Source organism: Ailuropoda melanoleuca, chromosome 12, assembly GCF_002007445.2.
Source record: "Ailuropoda melanoleuca isolate Jingjing chromosome 12, ASM200744v2, whole genome shotgun sequence".
Taxonomy (NCBI): domain Eukaryota; kingdom Metazoa; phylum Chordata; class Mammalia; order Carnivora; family Ursidae; genus Ailuropoda; species Ailuropoda melanoleuca.
The window spans coordinates 55,464,158-55,478,055 of record NC_048229.1 but is presented as its reverse complement, the minus strand read 5'-3'; the positions used below and the strand labels follow the sequence as shown (position 1 = coordinate 55,478,055).

General features: G+C 54.3%; 1 protein-coding gene across 1 annotated transcript in view; it reads left to right on the top strand.

Moving 5' to 3' along the window:
* CNGB1 (cyclic nucleotide gated channel subunit beta 1) overlaps positions 1 to 13,898 on the top strand; it is a 93,607-nt gene that overhangs the window by 59,391 nt on the left and 20,318 nt on the right. Inside the window, exons 23-24 of the mRNA XM_034639313.1 lie at positions 2,625 to 2,689; positions 3,522 to 3,644. Of these exons, the coding sequence (XP_034495204.1) occupies positions 2,625 to 2,689; positions 3,522 to 3,644 (188 nt within the window). The remainder of the gene's footprint in view (positions 1 to 2,624; positions 2,690 to 3,521; positions 3,645 to 13,898) is intronic.

Sequence of the window (13,898 nt, the reverse complement as noted above, 5' to 3'; positions counted from 1 at the left end):
GCAGTATTCCATTTCTTTCAGACGGACAAGAAGGAGATGCGCGACAACTACCTGAAATCTCGTCGCTTTAAGGTACGTGCCAAGGGTGCAAGCTTCCGCTGGGTCTTGGAAGGTGGTGTTGCTGGGGGCCCTGGGTGCTTTGGGTCCGGTGTGATGTGATTCCCACCAGAATCACACTGGGCAAATGGAGGGTTGAAGGTAGAATGCTGTCTGCCCCCTCCCGGGGGATTCTGACCTCACCCTTCCACGGAAGGTAGAGACCCTGTCACTCTCCCACCCTCAAGCCCTGGGGCTGCCTGTTTTACATACTGGGCTTTCAGATGGACATGCTCTGCCTCCTGCCTTTGGACTTGCTCTACCTGAAGTTCGGTGTCAATCCCCTCCTGCGCTTGCCCCGCTGTTTGAAGGTAGGCTTCCCATCTGGGGCCTTCAGCTCCTCCGTGCTCTGCGCTGGCATCTGGTTGTCCACCCTGAGCAGCACTGGGGAGCAGGGGCAGAGTGGGGGGGCATCAGGGTGGCCCCAGAGGGGACAGGAAGTTCCTTAGAAGTGTTAGATCTTCTTCATTGTGCTGTGTGTTAGGGATTGTTCCGGAAGCTTTGTAAGTACGTATTCCTCCACCGCACGAGATGAGTGTTGTTAGTACCCACATTTTACCAGAGAGGTTAAGTAACTTGCCTTAGGTCACACAGGTAGGAAGGAATGGAGTCCGGATTTGAACCCAGGCAGTCTGCCTCCACTGTCTATGCTTTCAGTAATTATAGAAGCACAACAGAGGGACTTCTGCCTTATGATGGTCTGCATCTAAAAGATGGGGACAGCGAGGCTTGAAAAGCTTGGGTGATTTGCCCAAGGTCACAGGAGCCTGGAAGTAGCCGGGATAGATTTGGACGTGCTGCCGGATACCTGTCTCATTGTTGGTTGTCGCTCAGCGTCATGACAGCTGTCCCTCCTGCCACTGGGGCAGAGCCAGTGTCCCAGTGAAGGTGACACAGTGTAAAGGAGAGACCTGGAAGCGGTCCTTTTAACGTGACCAGAGCCGACAGCCAGTTGGAGCCCCTGGGATCCCTCAAATGGGTTTTCCTGGCAGAACAATTAAATTCACCTCTCTCCTGATGTGATACTGTTGCCTCTTCCCCCAAAACAGTAATGAGGGAATTTACAAAAGAGGCAAACACAACAACCTTCATAACTTGGAGAAACAGGGCGGAGGAAATAGGAAGTAGGCAGGTCCCTGGATGAGAAGACGGCACACCGTGTTGGAATTGAGATGGATGCTGCTGCCGAGCTTCCCAGTTGGCCCGGAGGCGGGGGGACCCGAAGTGGCACCAGTCTTATCTGGGGACATGCCCGCCCCCTGGGGCTACAGAGGGGGGGCTGCTTTAGAGCCAAACAGCACAACAAGGAGGGCTGGATCCACAAGCCAAGTATTACCACCCCCCTGCCCATAGTGGTAGGATCCATATCTGGGGTCAAGGGGTGGTAGTGAGTGTGCATAATTCATGTGCCCGGTGTTTAGCACGACTCGGGACAAAATTCTGGGCCTCAGGGGAGAGAAATCTAAGCCCACAGCCCCCTGCATCCGATGTAAACTCTGGAGGGACTTTAAGAAAGATCCCNCCAGTCTTATCTGGGGACATGCCCGCCCCCTGGGGCTACAGAGGGGGGGCTGCTTTAGAGCCAAACAGCACAGCAAGGAGGGCTGGATCCACAAGCCAAGTATTACCACCCCCCTGCCCATAGTGGTGGGATCCATATCTGGGGTCAAGGGGTGGTAGTGAGTGTGCATAACTCACGTGCCCGGTGTTTAGCACGACTCGGGACAAAATTCTGGGCCTCAGGGGAGAGAAATCTAAGCCCACAGCCCCCTGCATCCGATGTAAACTCTGGAGGGACTTTAAGAAGGACCCCCTGGAGGACGGCCAGCCCATGGCTTGGGGAATTTCCCTCGCGGTCATTCTCAAATGTCCAACAACACGTATGCGGTGGGCTGCCGCTTCAAGTATGCTCTGGGTTCGGATCCTGCCTCTGTCACTTAGCAGCTGTGTGCTTTGGGCAGGTGACTGAATGTCACGAAGTGCAGTGTCCTCCCTGTAAAAGGAGAATGATACCACGTACCTCACATGTAAATAAGCAAGAAGGTAAGGAATATAAAGTGTGGTCATCACAGGTGTTCAGTAAAGAAGAGCGGCTACTGTGACACTTTTATTATAAAAAACAAGCCTTTGAAAGATCTAAGTAAGGGGCGGTAGGGATGCCGTTTCTTGATAAAATGGTTTCCTTTATAAGGAAACATTACAAACAGGGTCCTTCACCTGAGATGTACCCCTGAAAATGCCACAATGGGCTTCGGGAGGTCTGGGGATCCCCTTACACACATGCACACTGTGATAACAGGACTAGGAGTAATTTCTATGGGAGGAGGGGTCACGGTTTCCTGCGGTTTGGTAAATGGAGTTTCTGGCCCCCACCCCTCAGAGGACTAAGGATCTCTGATGTTGAATGCTCACTGTTCAGCCTCCTCTGGGGGGCGCTGCAGAAAGAGCCCTCCGTGCTGGGGAACTGGGGAAGGTAGCGCCCCACCCCACAGACAGCGGGCTGTCCTGATGCTTTGCTCTCTTCCCAGTACATGGCCTTCTTCGAGTTTAACAGCCGCCTGGAATCCATTCTCAGCAAAGCCTATGTTTACAGGTGAGACGCACGCACACGCACGCACACACACACACATGCACACACACACGCACACAGCCCCTTTGCAGCAACAACGGAGCAAGGCCTTCTCTACTCATATTTCTTCCCCTTTCAAGCTCCTCTGGCCCCGCAGGCCCCAGTGCTACCGGAAGCCAGGCCTCTTCCTGGCCCTTCTCTGAAGGGATGTTTGTTTTTTTAGAGAGCCAGGAATGTCCCATTTCCCCCAATTGTGAGGAGGGCACACAGAGGTTCGTACGCATGGCTCACCGGTATTTCCAGGGAGTTGGGAGTCATTTTGATCTCAGCTTAGGGAACTGGGCCCCTCGATCCAGCTCGAACACAGGGGGGATGTTTGTAAGGACAGCGGGCCATCTCTCGATGTCGGAGAATAGGGCACAAGACCAGCCGGGCCAGGCGCAAGGACAAAGCTTCTTTACATCGCTCATGGAGTGGCCCTTCTCTGCACGTGTCTGCCCCTTCCCTGCCCTCTCCAAGGATACAGCCCCCCGCTGTCCTTCACTCCCCCGTCTGCACATGGAACTCAGGGCCAGCCCAGCCCCTGGCCTTGACAATTTGCTGTTCACCCACCACCATCCCTAGCTGGTCCCCAAAGAGCATGCGGTTGGCCCAGTCCATCCTGCCAGGTGTCCGTCCTGCTGGGTGTCCATCCTGCCAGGCAGTGGGGCGGGGCCATGACGTTCCACCAGGGGCATGCCGAGGCGGGTGTCGGGGGAGGTGAAGGTAGGCTTGTTTCCTGGAGTCCCTACCCTTGGGGTGAGAGATCATGGCCACCCTCCCTGCTGCTGTGTTCATGCATTTCTTTCTTCTGCAGGGTGATCAGGACCACGGCTTACCTGCTCTACAGCCTGCATGTGAACTCATGTCTGTATTACTGGGCGTCAGCCTATCAGGGCATCGGCTCCACTCACTGGGTTTACGATGGTGTGGGAAACAGGTGAGCCACATTCTTCTTCCTGGGGTTAGAATTCACTGAGAGTCTCGGAAAGCAGTCCCATGGCCGCCATGTTGCTGAAGGTGTCTTGCTCCCAAGGAGCCACTGACATGAGGAAGTTTGAGGACCATGTGTCCGTGTCCTCACTGAGCTAACATTTCCTGAGCACCTGCCATGTGCCAGGCAGAGGGGGGCACAGACAGGAACAAGACTTGCTAGAAAGATCCTTTCAGCCTCCTAAAGCCCAGTAGAGTTGGCAGATCCATGTCCCATGTGTGTCTACTCCTCTACCCCATGGACACGGCCAAGTGGGAAGGAAGTCAGAGCACACTTCTCAACATAGCTCCCTGGGCATCGCCAGCCATGTGGCAAACAAGGGNGCTGGGTGTCCATCCTGCCAGGCAGTGGGGCGGGGCCATGACGTTCCACCAGGGGCATGCCGAGGCGGGTGTCGGGGGAGGTGAAGGTAGGCTTGTTTCCTGGAGTCCCTACCCTTGGGGTGAGAGATCATGGCCACCCTCCCTGCTGCTGTGTTCATGCATTTCTTTCTTCTGCAGGGTGATCAGGACCACGGCTTACCTGCTCTACAGCCTGCATGTGAACTCATGTCTGTATTACTGGGCGTCAGCCTATCAGGGCATCGGCTCCACTCACTGGGTTTACGATGGTGTGGGAAACAGGTGAGCCACATTCTTCTTCCTGGGGTTAGAATTCACTGAGAGTCTCGGAAAGCAGTCCCATGGCCGCCATGTTGCTGAAGGTGTCTTGCTCCCAAGGAGCCACTGACATGAGGAAGTTTGAGGACCATGTGTCCGTGTCCTCACTGAGCTAACATTTCCTGAGCACCTGCCATGTGCCAGGCAGAGGGGGGCACAGACAGGAACAAGACTTGCTAGAAAGATCCTTTCAGCCTCCTAAAGCCCAGTAGAGTTGGCAGATCCATGTCCCATGTGTGTCTACTCCTCTACCCCATGGACACGGCCAAGTGGGAAGGAAGTCAGAACACACTTCTCAACATAGCTTCCTGGGCATCGCCAGCCACGTGGCAAACAAGGTGAAACCTACTTGCCAATCCAGAGAGCTGCCGTATGTTGTGGCACATGCTCAAGTAATAACGATGACAACGGTACTTCTAATCGTAGCAGCAAGCAGAGAACGCTTATTCTGTACTGGCCCTGCCGTAAGTACTTAACATAGGATCTCACTTAATCCTTCCAGTCAGCACACAAAAATAGGCACTATCATCATTCCTATTTTACAGAGGAGGTAACAGATGGGAAGTCACTTTCCAAGGTCACACAGTTAGCTCATCAGTTCCAGAGCTGGGATTTGAACCCCAGGCAGTGTGGCTGCCTTTTTAACCTGTGTACCATCTGCCTGGTGCTGGAGAGGCATAGGGAAGGTGGCACGGGATAGTCAATTTCAAAAAGTCACGTTTGATTTTGGCCTCGGTAGGTGGAAAGCAGGGGCAGAGATGCTCTGGGGGAGGGAGCAGCCGGAAGAAAGGGGCGGAGTTGCAAAATGGCAGAGTCGGGGCTCTGGGAGCCATCTTGTGTGGTGGCAGGGACTATCCAGTACCATGGCGGCGAGCCACGGGGGCCACTAAGTACTTGAGACGCAGCATGACTGAGTTGTGAAATATACATGTTCAGAAGATATGAAGAAACATGTCAACTGCCTTATTACTCATGCCTAAAATATTGGTTACATGTTGATATGATATTAATGTTGATATTTTGGGTCACTGAAAAACACAAATTAATTTCACATGTTTCTTTTGACTTTGTGAAAATGTAGCAACTGGAAGATTTTAAATTACGTAGGTGGGTCGCATTGTATTTTTATAGGATAACGATGTGGTTCTAGGTGATGGGGTACTGGCATGGGTTCTTTTTTGCTGTTCTTTGTTTCATAATTATTTATTCTGATTATTGAAGAAAGGTCAGGAACATTCTTGACTATATTTCTTTGCTTCTAAGATGTAGTTCCTTCTATGACCTATTAAGTCAATGCAGCTTTTTGGGAAAAAAAGAAGTATTACAATAAATGGACACATNGCACACAGCCCCTTTGCAGCAACAACGGAGCAAGGCCTTCTCTACTCATATTTCTTCCCCTTTCAAGCTCCTCTGGCCCCGCAGGCCCCAGTGCTACCGGAAGCCAGGCCTCTTCCTGGCCCTTCTCTGAAGGGATGTTTGTTTTTTTAGAGAGCCAGGAATGTCCCATTTCCCCCAATTGTGAGGAGGGCACACAGAGGTTCGTACGCATGGCTCACCGGTATTTCCAGGGAGTTGGGAGTCATTTTGATCTCAGCTTAGGGAACTGGGCCCCTCGATCCAGCTCGAACACAGGGGGGATGTTTGTAAGGACAGCGGGCCATCTCTCGATGTCGGAGAATAGGGCACAAGACCAGCCGGGCCAGGCGCAAGGACAAAGCTTCTTTACATCGCTCATGGAGTGGCCCTTCTCTGCACGTGTCTGCCCCTTCCCTGCCCTCTCCAAGGATACAGCCCCCCGCTGTCCTTCACTCCCCCGTCTGCACATGGAACTCAGGGCCAGCCCAGCCCCTGGCCTTGACAATTTGCTCTTCACCCACCACCATCCCTAGCTGGTCCCCAAAGAGCATGCGGTTGGCCCAGTCCATCCTGCCAGGTGTCCGTCCTGCTGGGTGTCCATCCTGCCAGGCAGTGGGGCGGGGCCATGACGTTCCACCAGGGGCATGCCGAGGCGGGTGTCGGGGGAGGTGAAGGTAGGCTTGTTTCCTGGAGTCCCTACCCTTGGGGTGAGAGATCATGGCCACCCTCCCTGCTGCTGTGTTCATGCATTTCTTTCTTCTGCAGGGTGATCAGGACCACGGCTTACCTGCTCTACAGCCTGCATGTGAACTCATGTCTGTATTACTGGGCGTCAGCCTATCAGGGCATCGGCTCCACTCACTGGGTTTACGATGGTGTGGGAAACAGGTGAGCCACATTCTTCTTCCTGGGGTTAGAATTCACTGAGAGTCTCGGAAAGCAGTCCCATGGCCGCCATGTTGCTGAAGGTGTCTTGCTCCCAAGGAGCCACTGACATGAGGAAGTTTGAGGACCATGTGTCCGTGTCCTCACTGAGCTAACATTTCCTGAGCACCTGCCATGTGCCAGGCAGAGGGGGGCACAGACAGGAACAAGACTTGCTAGAAAGATCCTTTCAGCCTCCTAAAGCCCAGTAGAGTNGAGCTGACAGCAGGTTGGGGGGTGACGCCAGGGTCCCCTCGGCTCCAGGTCCAGAGTCTGTCGTTGGGTTGCCCTGTCTCTGTAGCCTCTGCCCGAGCCTCAGGGCTGGGCCCGATGGTGACCGGTGTCATCCCACAGCCCCGACCAAGAAAGCCCCGGAGCCGGCCCCGGACGTGAAGCCGGCTGAGGGGGGGCAGGCGGAGGAAGAGCACTATTGTGACATGCTGTGCTGCAAGTTCAAGCGCCGGCCCTGGAAGACGTACCGGTTTCCCCAGAGCATCGACCCGCTGACCAGTGAGTCCTGGCTGGGCCCCAGGCTCGCAACCCGTACTGTGCGAGGGCAGGAGAGCGAGACGGAGAAGAGGGGGGATGCAGGGCATGCCAGAAGCAAACAAACCAAAAGCCCCTGAATGGGAACCTGCCATCACCCCCACCTTACAGACGAGGAAACTGAGGCACGATGAGTGAGTGGCAGACCCAGGGGCCCTGACCCTTGGCCAAGTCTGTTTCTACTCTGCTCTTGCCGGGCCCTTCCAGGAGCTGCTGCTCTGAGCGGAAAAGGGCAGAAATTCTTCTGACTTCTGAAGTGAATTCTCCTCACTTCGCTTGTAGCCCATGTTCTATTTCTTGGGAATGACAACCCTTCCTATGGGAACAGCACTTTACAGTTTACAAAGAACCTCCCAGCCCTTCTTAGCTGCCCTCTCCCTTGTGCCTTCCCTGGATGGCAGGGTAGGTGCCAGAGAGAGACTTTCCTGTGGTCACACAACAAGCCCTGGGGGGACAGGATGCCAACCCTGGTGTCCACTGGGCCTCTAAAATGACCACGTGACCCACGACATCCATCCATCCATCTGTCTGCGTATCCATCTTCTATGCATTATTCACTGTTGTGTATTTACTAAAGCAGGAAGTATATTTTTGGAAATATTTCAATAAGAATGAGAGCAAAAGTGTTTTCTAGTTAGCTGCCTATTATCTAATAAAGCCCCCACTGCCCCCGCCAAGTTCTCTGGTTTATTCAGGCCTGGCTGTGATTTATTTTTAAAATCAGAGGTAGTTTGACACACAAAGGTGCGCGCACACACACACACACACACACAGGCACATGCACACACAGGCATGCATAGGCCTGTGTGCATAGGCACACTCAGACACAGGCACACTCACGTGCACACGCACAGGCATGCAGTCACACAAGTGCATGCACACACAGGCACGTGCGTGCACACACAGGTGCAGGCACACATGAACAGGCACAGGCACACACATGTGTGCACACACAGGCACATGCACCCACGCACATGCACAGGCACACACACAGGCACATGCACGCACACACAGGCACACGCACAGGCACATGCATAGGCACACTCACACGCAGGCACGCACGCATGCGCACACACAGGCACACACACAAGTACACGCACACTCACACACAGGCACGCACACGTGCACACACACAGGCACAGGCACACACACGCACATGCATACCCCAGTTATGGAAGTGCCACGTCTAGGAACAGACCAGTGGAAAGAAGGAAGCCCTACCCTGATGCTGCTGCAAGGAGCCCTCCTCTGACCGATATTCTAGCACATTCCTGCCGCTCCGCTCCCCTGCAGACCTGATGTACATCCTGTGGCTATTCTTCGTGGTGCTGGCCTGGAACTGGAACTGCTGGCTGATCCCCGTGCGCTGGGCCTTCCCCTACCAGACGCCAGCCAACATCCACCTCTGGCTGCTGCTGGATTACCTGTGCGACCTCATCTACCTCCTGGACATCACCGTGTTCCAGATGCGTCTGCAGTTCGTCAGAGGGGGAGACATCATCGTGAGTCCTGGGCAGGCAGGGGTGGGGCTGGGGGGCAGACCCTGCAGACAGGGCCTTCGGGAGTCTGAGCCCTGCTGCCGCTGTGATAGATGAGACGAATGAACAAGACCTCGGCAACGTGTGCCCATCCTTGTTCAAATGACACACACCAAATGTTGCTCATGGGTGAAATGGCACCTGCACCCCCTGATGTAATTAAAGATGGAAAGTGGACAGCGAACAACGTTTAGGTGGACCTGGTCCAAATCCCAGCTCTACCACCACTTGCTGCAGCCCCCCTCTGAGCCTCCGTTTTCTCATCTGTAAAATGGGGGAGTCATTGTTCCCACCTCAGAACGTGGCAGCGAGGGTGGATTGAGATGGTGTCCACAGAACGGTCAGCACAGGAACTGCTGGCAGACGGCGTTTCCTGGGGGTCCTGCAAAGAGCACGCTGCTTGGACCGGCATGAGACCCTGTGCTCTGGTCAGGCCCCACTTACCGGGGAGGAAACGAGTCCTGATTTTGACTTGGCAAAGACTGTCTCTCTGTGCAGGTCACTTTCCAAAATGCCACACATGGGGTGCCTGCCTCTGTGTGTGCAGGCGAGCTGGGGTTGTGTCTCTCAAACAGTTTAGAAGAAAAAGAATTCCCTGGGCAGCCTCTTTCCCCGGCCTGGTCAGTGCAGCAGCGGGTTCCCCAGTAAACCAGGTTGCAAATGGTCCAGGCAAGACCTCCGTGCTAGGAGAATGAGCCTAATATTGACTTTCCAGCTGGGAAATCGGAACCTAGCCGGGTGACCTTGGACAACTGCCTCCCTCCTGGGGTGTCCTGCCCCCCTCCAGGGGTGTCCTGCCTCCCGAACTGCAGGCCTGCAGACCCTGCTGCTTTCCCCAAAGTGCAGCTGGCCCCCGGGGCTGTTAGTCTGATAGGAAGGTGGAAACTCTGCAGGCCCATCCCTGCTGCTCCCACCGAGTCAGGGATTAAGCTCTCGGGCCACTTCACCAGCAGTATTCCATTTCTTTCAGACGGACAAGAAGGAGATGCGCGACAACTACCTGAAATCTCGTCGCTTTAAGGTACGTGCCAAGGGTGCAAGCTTCCGCTGGGTCTTGGAAGGTGGTGTTGCTGGGGGCCCTGGGTGCTTTGGGTCCGGTGTGATGTGATTCCCACCAGAATCACACTGGGCAAATGGAGGGTTGAAGGTAGAATGCTGTCTGCCCCCTCCCGGGGGATTCTGACCTCACCCTTCCACGGAAGGTAGAGACCCTGTCACTCTCCCACCCTCAAGCCCTGGGGCTGCCTGTTTTACATACTGGGCTTTCAGATGGACATGCTCTGCCTCCTGCCTTTGGACTTGCTCTACCTGAAGTTCGGTGTCAATCCCCTCCTGCGCTTGCCCCGCTGTTTGAAGGTAGGCTTCCCATCTGGGGCCTTCAGCTCCTCCGTGCTCTGCGCTGGCATCTGGTTGTCCACCCTGAGCAGCACTGGGGAGCAGGGGCAGAGTGGGGGGGCATCAGGGTGGCCCCAGAGGGGACAGGAAGTTCCTTAGAAGTGTTAGATCTTCTTCATTGTGCTGTGTGTTAGGGATTGTTCCGGAAGCTTTGTAAGTACGTATTCCTCCACCGCACGAGATGAGTGTTGTTAGTACCCACATTTTACCAGAGAGGTTAAGTAACTTGCCTTAGGTCACACAGGTAGGAAGGAATGGAGTCCGGATTTGAACCCAGGCAGTCTGCCTCCACTGTCTATGCTTTCAGTAATTATAGAAGCACAACAGAGGGACTTCTGCCTTATGATGGTCTGCATCTAAAAGATGGGGACAGCGAGGCTTGAAAAGCTTGGGTGATTTGCCCAAGGTCACAGGAGCCTGGAAGTAGCCGGGATAGATTTGGACGTGCTGCCGGATACCTGTCTCATTGTTGGTTGTCGCTCAGCGTCATGACAGCTGTCCCTCCTGCCACTGGGGCAGAGCCAGTGTCCCAGTGAAGGTGACACAGTGTAAAGGAGAGACCTGGAAGCGGTCCTTTTAACGTGACCAGAGCCGACAGCCAGTTGGAGCCCCTGGGATCCCTCAAATGGGTTTTCCTGGCAGAACAATTAAATTCACCTCTCTCCTGACGTGATACTCTTGCCTCTTCCCCCAAAACAGTAATGAGGGAATTTACAAAAGAGACAAACACAACAACCTTCATAACTTGGAGAAACAGGGCGGAGGAAATAGGAAGTAGGCAGGTCCCTGGATGAGAAGACGGCACACCGTGTTGGAATTGAGATGGATGCTGCTGCCGAGCTTCCCAGTTGGCCCGGAGGCGGGGGGACCCGAAGTGGCACCAGTCTTATCTGGGGACATGCCCGCCCCCTGGGGCTACAGAGGGGGGGCTGCTTTAGAGCCAAACAGCACAACAAGGAGGGCTGGATCCACAAGCCAAGTATTACCACCCCCCTGCCCATAGTGGTAGGATCCATATCTGGGGTCAAGGGGTGGTAGTGAGTGTGCATAATTCATGTGCCCGGTGTTTAGCACGACTCGGGACAAAATTCTGGGCCTCAGGGGAGAGAAATCTAAGCCCACAGCCCCCTGCATCCGATGTAAACTCTGGAGGGACTTTAAGAAGGACCCCCTGGAGGACGGCCAGCCCATGGCTTGGGGAATTTCCCTCGCGGTCATTCTCAAATGTCCAACAACACGTATGCGGTGGGCTGCCGCTTCAAGTATGCTCTGGGTTCGGATCCTGCCTCTGTCACTTAGCAGCTGTGTGCTTTGGGCAGGTGACTGAATGTCACGAAGTGCAGTGTCCTCCCTGTAAAAGGAGAATGATACCACGTACCTCACATGTAAATAAGCAAGAAGGTAAGGAATATAAAGTGCGGTCATCACAGGTGTTCAGTAAAGAAGAGCGGCTACTGTGACACTTTTATTATAAAAAACAAGCCTTTGAAAGATCTAAGTAAGGGGCGGTAGGGATGCCGTTTCTTGATAAAATGGTTTCCTTTATAAGGAAACATTACAAACAGGGTCCTTCACCTGAGATGTACCCCTGAAAATGCCACAATGGGCTTCGGGAGGTCTGGGGATCCCCTTACACACATGCACACTGTGATAACAGGACTAGGAGTAATTTCTATGGGAGGAGGGGTCACGGTTTCCTGCGGTTTGGTAAATGGAGTTTCTGGCCCCCACCCCTCAGAGGACTAAGGATCTCTGATGTTGAATGCTCACTGTTCAGCCTCCTCTGGGGGGCGCTGCAGAAAGAGCCCTCCGTGCTGGGGAACTGGGGAAGGTAGCGCCCCACCCCACAGACAGCGGGCTGTCCTGATGCTTTGCTCTCTTCCCAGTACATGGCCTTCTTCGAGTTTAACAGCCGCCTGGAATCCATTCTCAGCAAAGCCTATGTTTACAGGTGAGACACACGCACGCACACGCATGCACACACACACACATGCACACAGCCCCTTTGCAGCAACAACGGAGCAAGGCCTTCTCTACTCATATTTCTTCCCCTTTCAAGCTCCTCTGGCCCCGCAGGCCCCAGTGCTACCGGAAGCCAGGCCTCTTCCTGGCCCTTCTCTGAAGGGATGTTTGTTTTTTTAGAGAGCCAGGAATGTCCCATTTCCCCCAATTGTGAGGAGGGCACACAGAGGTTCGTACGCATGGCTCACCGGTATTTCCAGGGAGTTGGGAGTCATTTTGATCTCAGCTTAGGGAACTGGGCCCCTCGATCCAGCTCGAACACAGGGGGGATGTTTGTAAGGACAGCGGGCCATCTCTCGATGTCGGAGAGTAGGGCACAAGACTAGCCGGGCCAGGAGCAAGGACAAAGCTTTTTTACGTTGCTCACGGAGTGGCCCTTCTCTGCACGTGTCTGCCCCTTCCCTGCCCTCTCCAAGGATACAGCCCCCCGCTGTCCTTCACTCCCCCGTCTGCACATGGAACTCAGGGCCAGCCCAGCCCCTGGCCTTGACAATTTGCTGTTCACCCACCACCATCCCTAGCTGGTCCCCAAAGAGCATGCGGTTGGCCCAGTCCATCCTGCCAGGTGTCCGTCCTGCTGGGTGTCCATCCTGCCAGGCAGTGGGGCGGGGCCATGACGTTCCACCAGGGGCATGCCGAGGCGGGTGTCGGGGGAGGTGAAGGTAGGCTTGTTTCCTGGAGTCCCTACCCTTGGGGTGAGAGATCATGGCCACCCTCCCTGCTGCTGTGTTCATGCATTTCTTTCTTCTGCAGGGTGATCAGGACCACGGCTTACCTGCTCTACAGCCTGCATGTGAACTCATGTCTGTATTACTGGGCGTCAGCCTATCAGGGCATCGGCTCCACTCACTGGGTTTACGATGGTGTGGGAAACAGGTGAGCCACATTCTTCTTCCTGGGGTTAGAATTCACTGAGAGTCTCGGAAAGCAGTCCCATGGCCGCCATGTTGCTGAAGGTGTCTTGCTCCCAAGGAGCCACTGACATGAGGAAGTTTGAGGACCATGTGTCCGTGTCCTCACTGAGCTAACATTTCCTGAGCACCTGCCATGTGCCAGGCAGAGGGGGGCACAGACAGGAACAAGACTTGCTAGAAAGATCCTTTCAGCCTCCTAAAGCCCAGTAGAGTTGGCAGATCCATGTCCCATGTGTGTCTACTCCTCTACCCCATGGACACGGCCAAGTGGGAAGGAAGTCAGAACACACTTCTCAACATAGCTTCCTGGGCATCGCCAGCCACGTGGCAAACAAGGTGAAACCTACTTGCCAATCCAGAGAGCTGCCGTATGTTGTGGCACATGCTCAAGTAATAACGATGACAACGGTACTTCTAATCGTAGCAGCAAGCAGAGAACGCTTATTCTGTACTGGCCCTGCCGTAAGTACTTAACATAGGATCTCACTTAATCCTTCCAGTCAGCACACAAAAATAGGCACTATCATCATTCTCATTTTACAGAGGAGGTAACAGATGGGAAGTCACTTTCCAAGGTCACACAGTTAGCTCATCAGTTCCAGAGCTGGGATTTGAACCCCAGGCAGTGTGGCTGCCTTTTTAACCTGTGTACCATCTGCCTGGTGCTGGAGAGGCATAGGGAAGGTGGCACGGGATAGTCAATTTCAAAAAGTCACGTTTGATTTTGGCCTCGGTAGGTGGAAAGCAGGGGCAGAGATGCTCTGGGGGAGGGAGCAGCCGGAAGAAAGGGGCGGAGTTGCAAAATGGCAGAGTCGGGGCTCTGGGAGCCATCTTGTGTGGTGG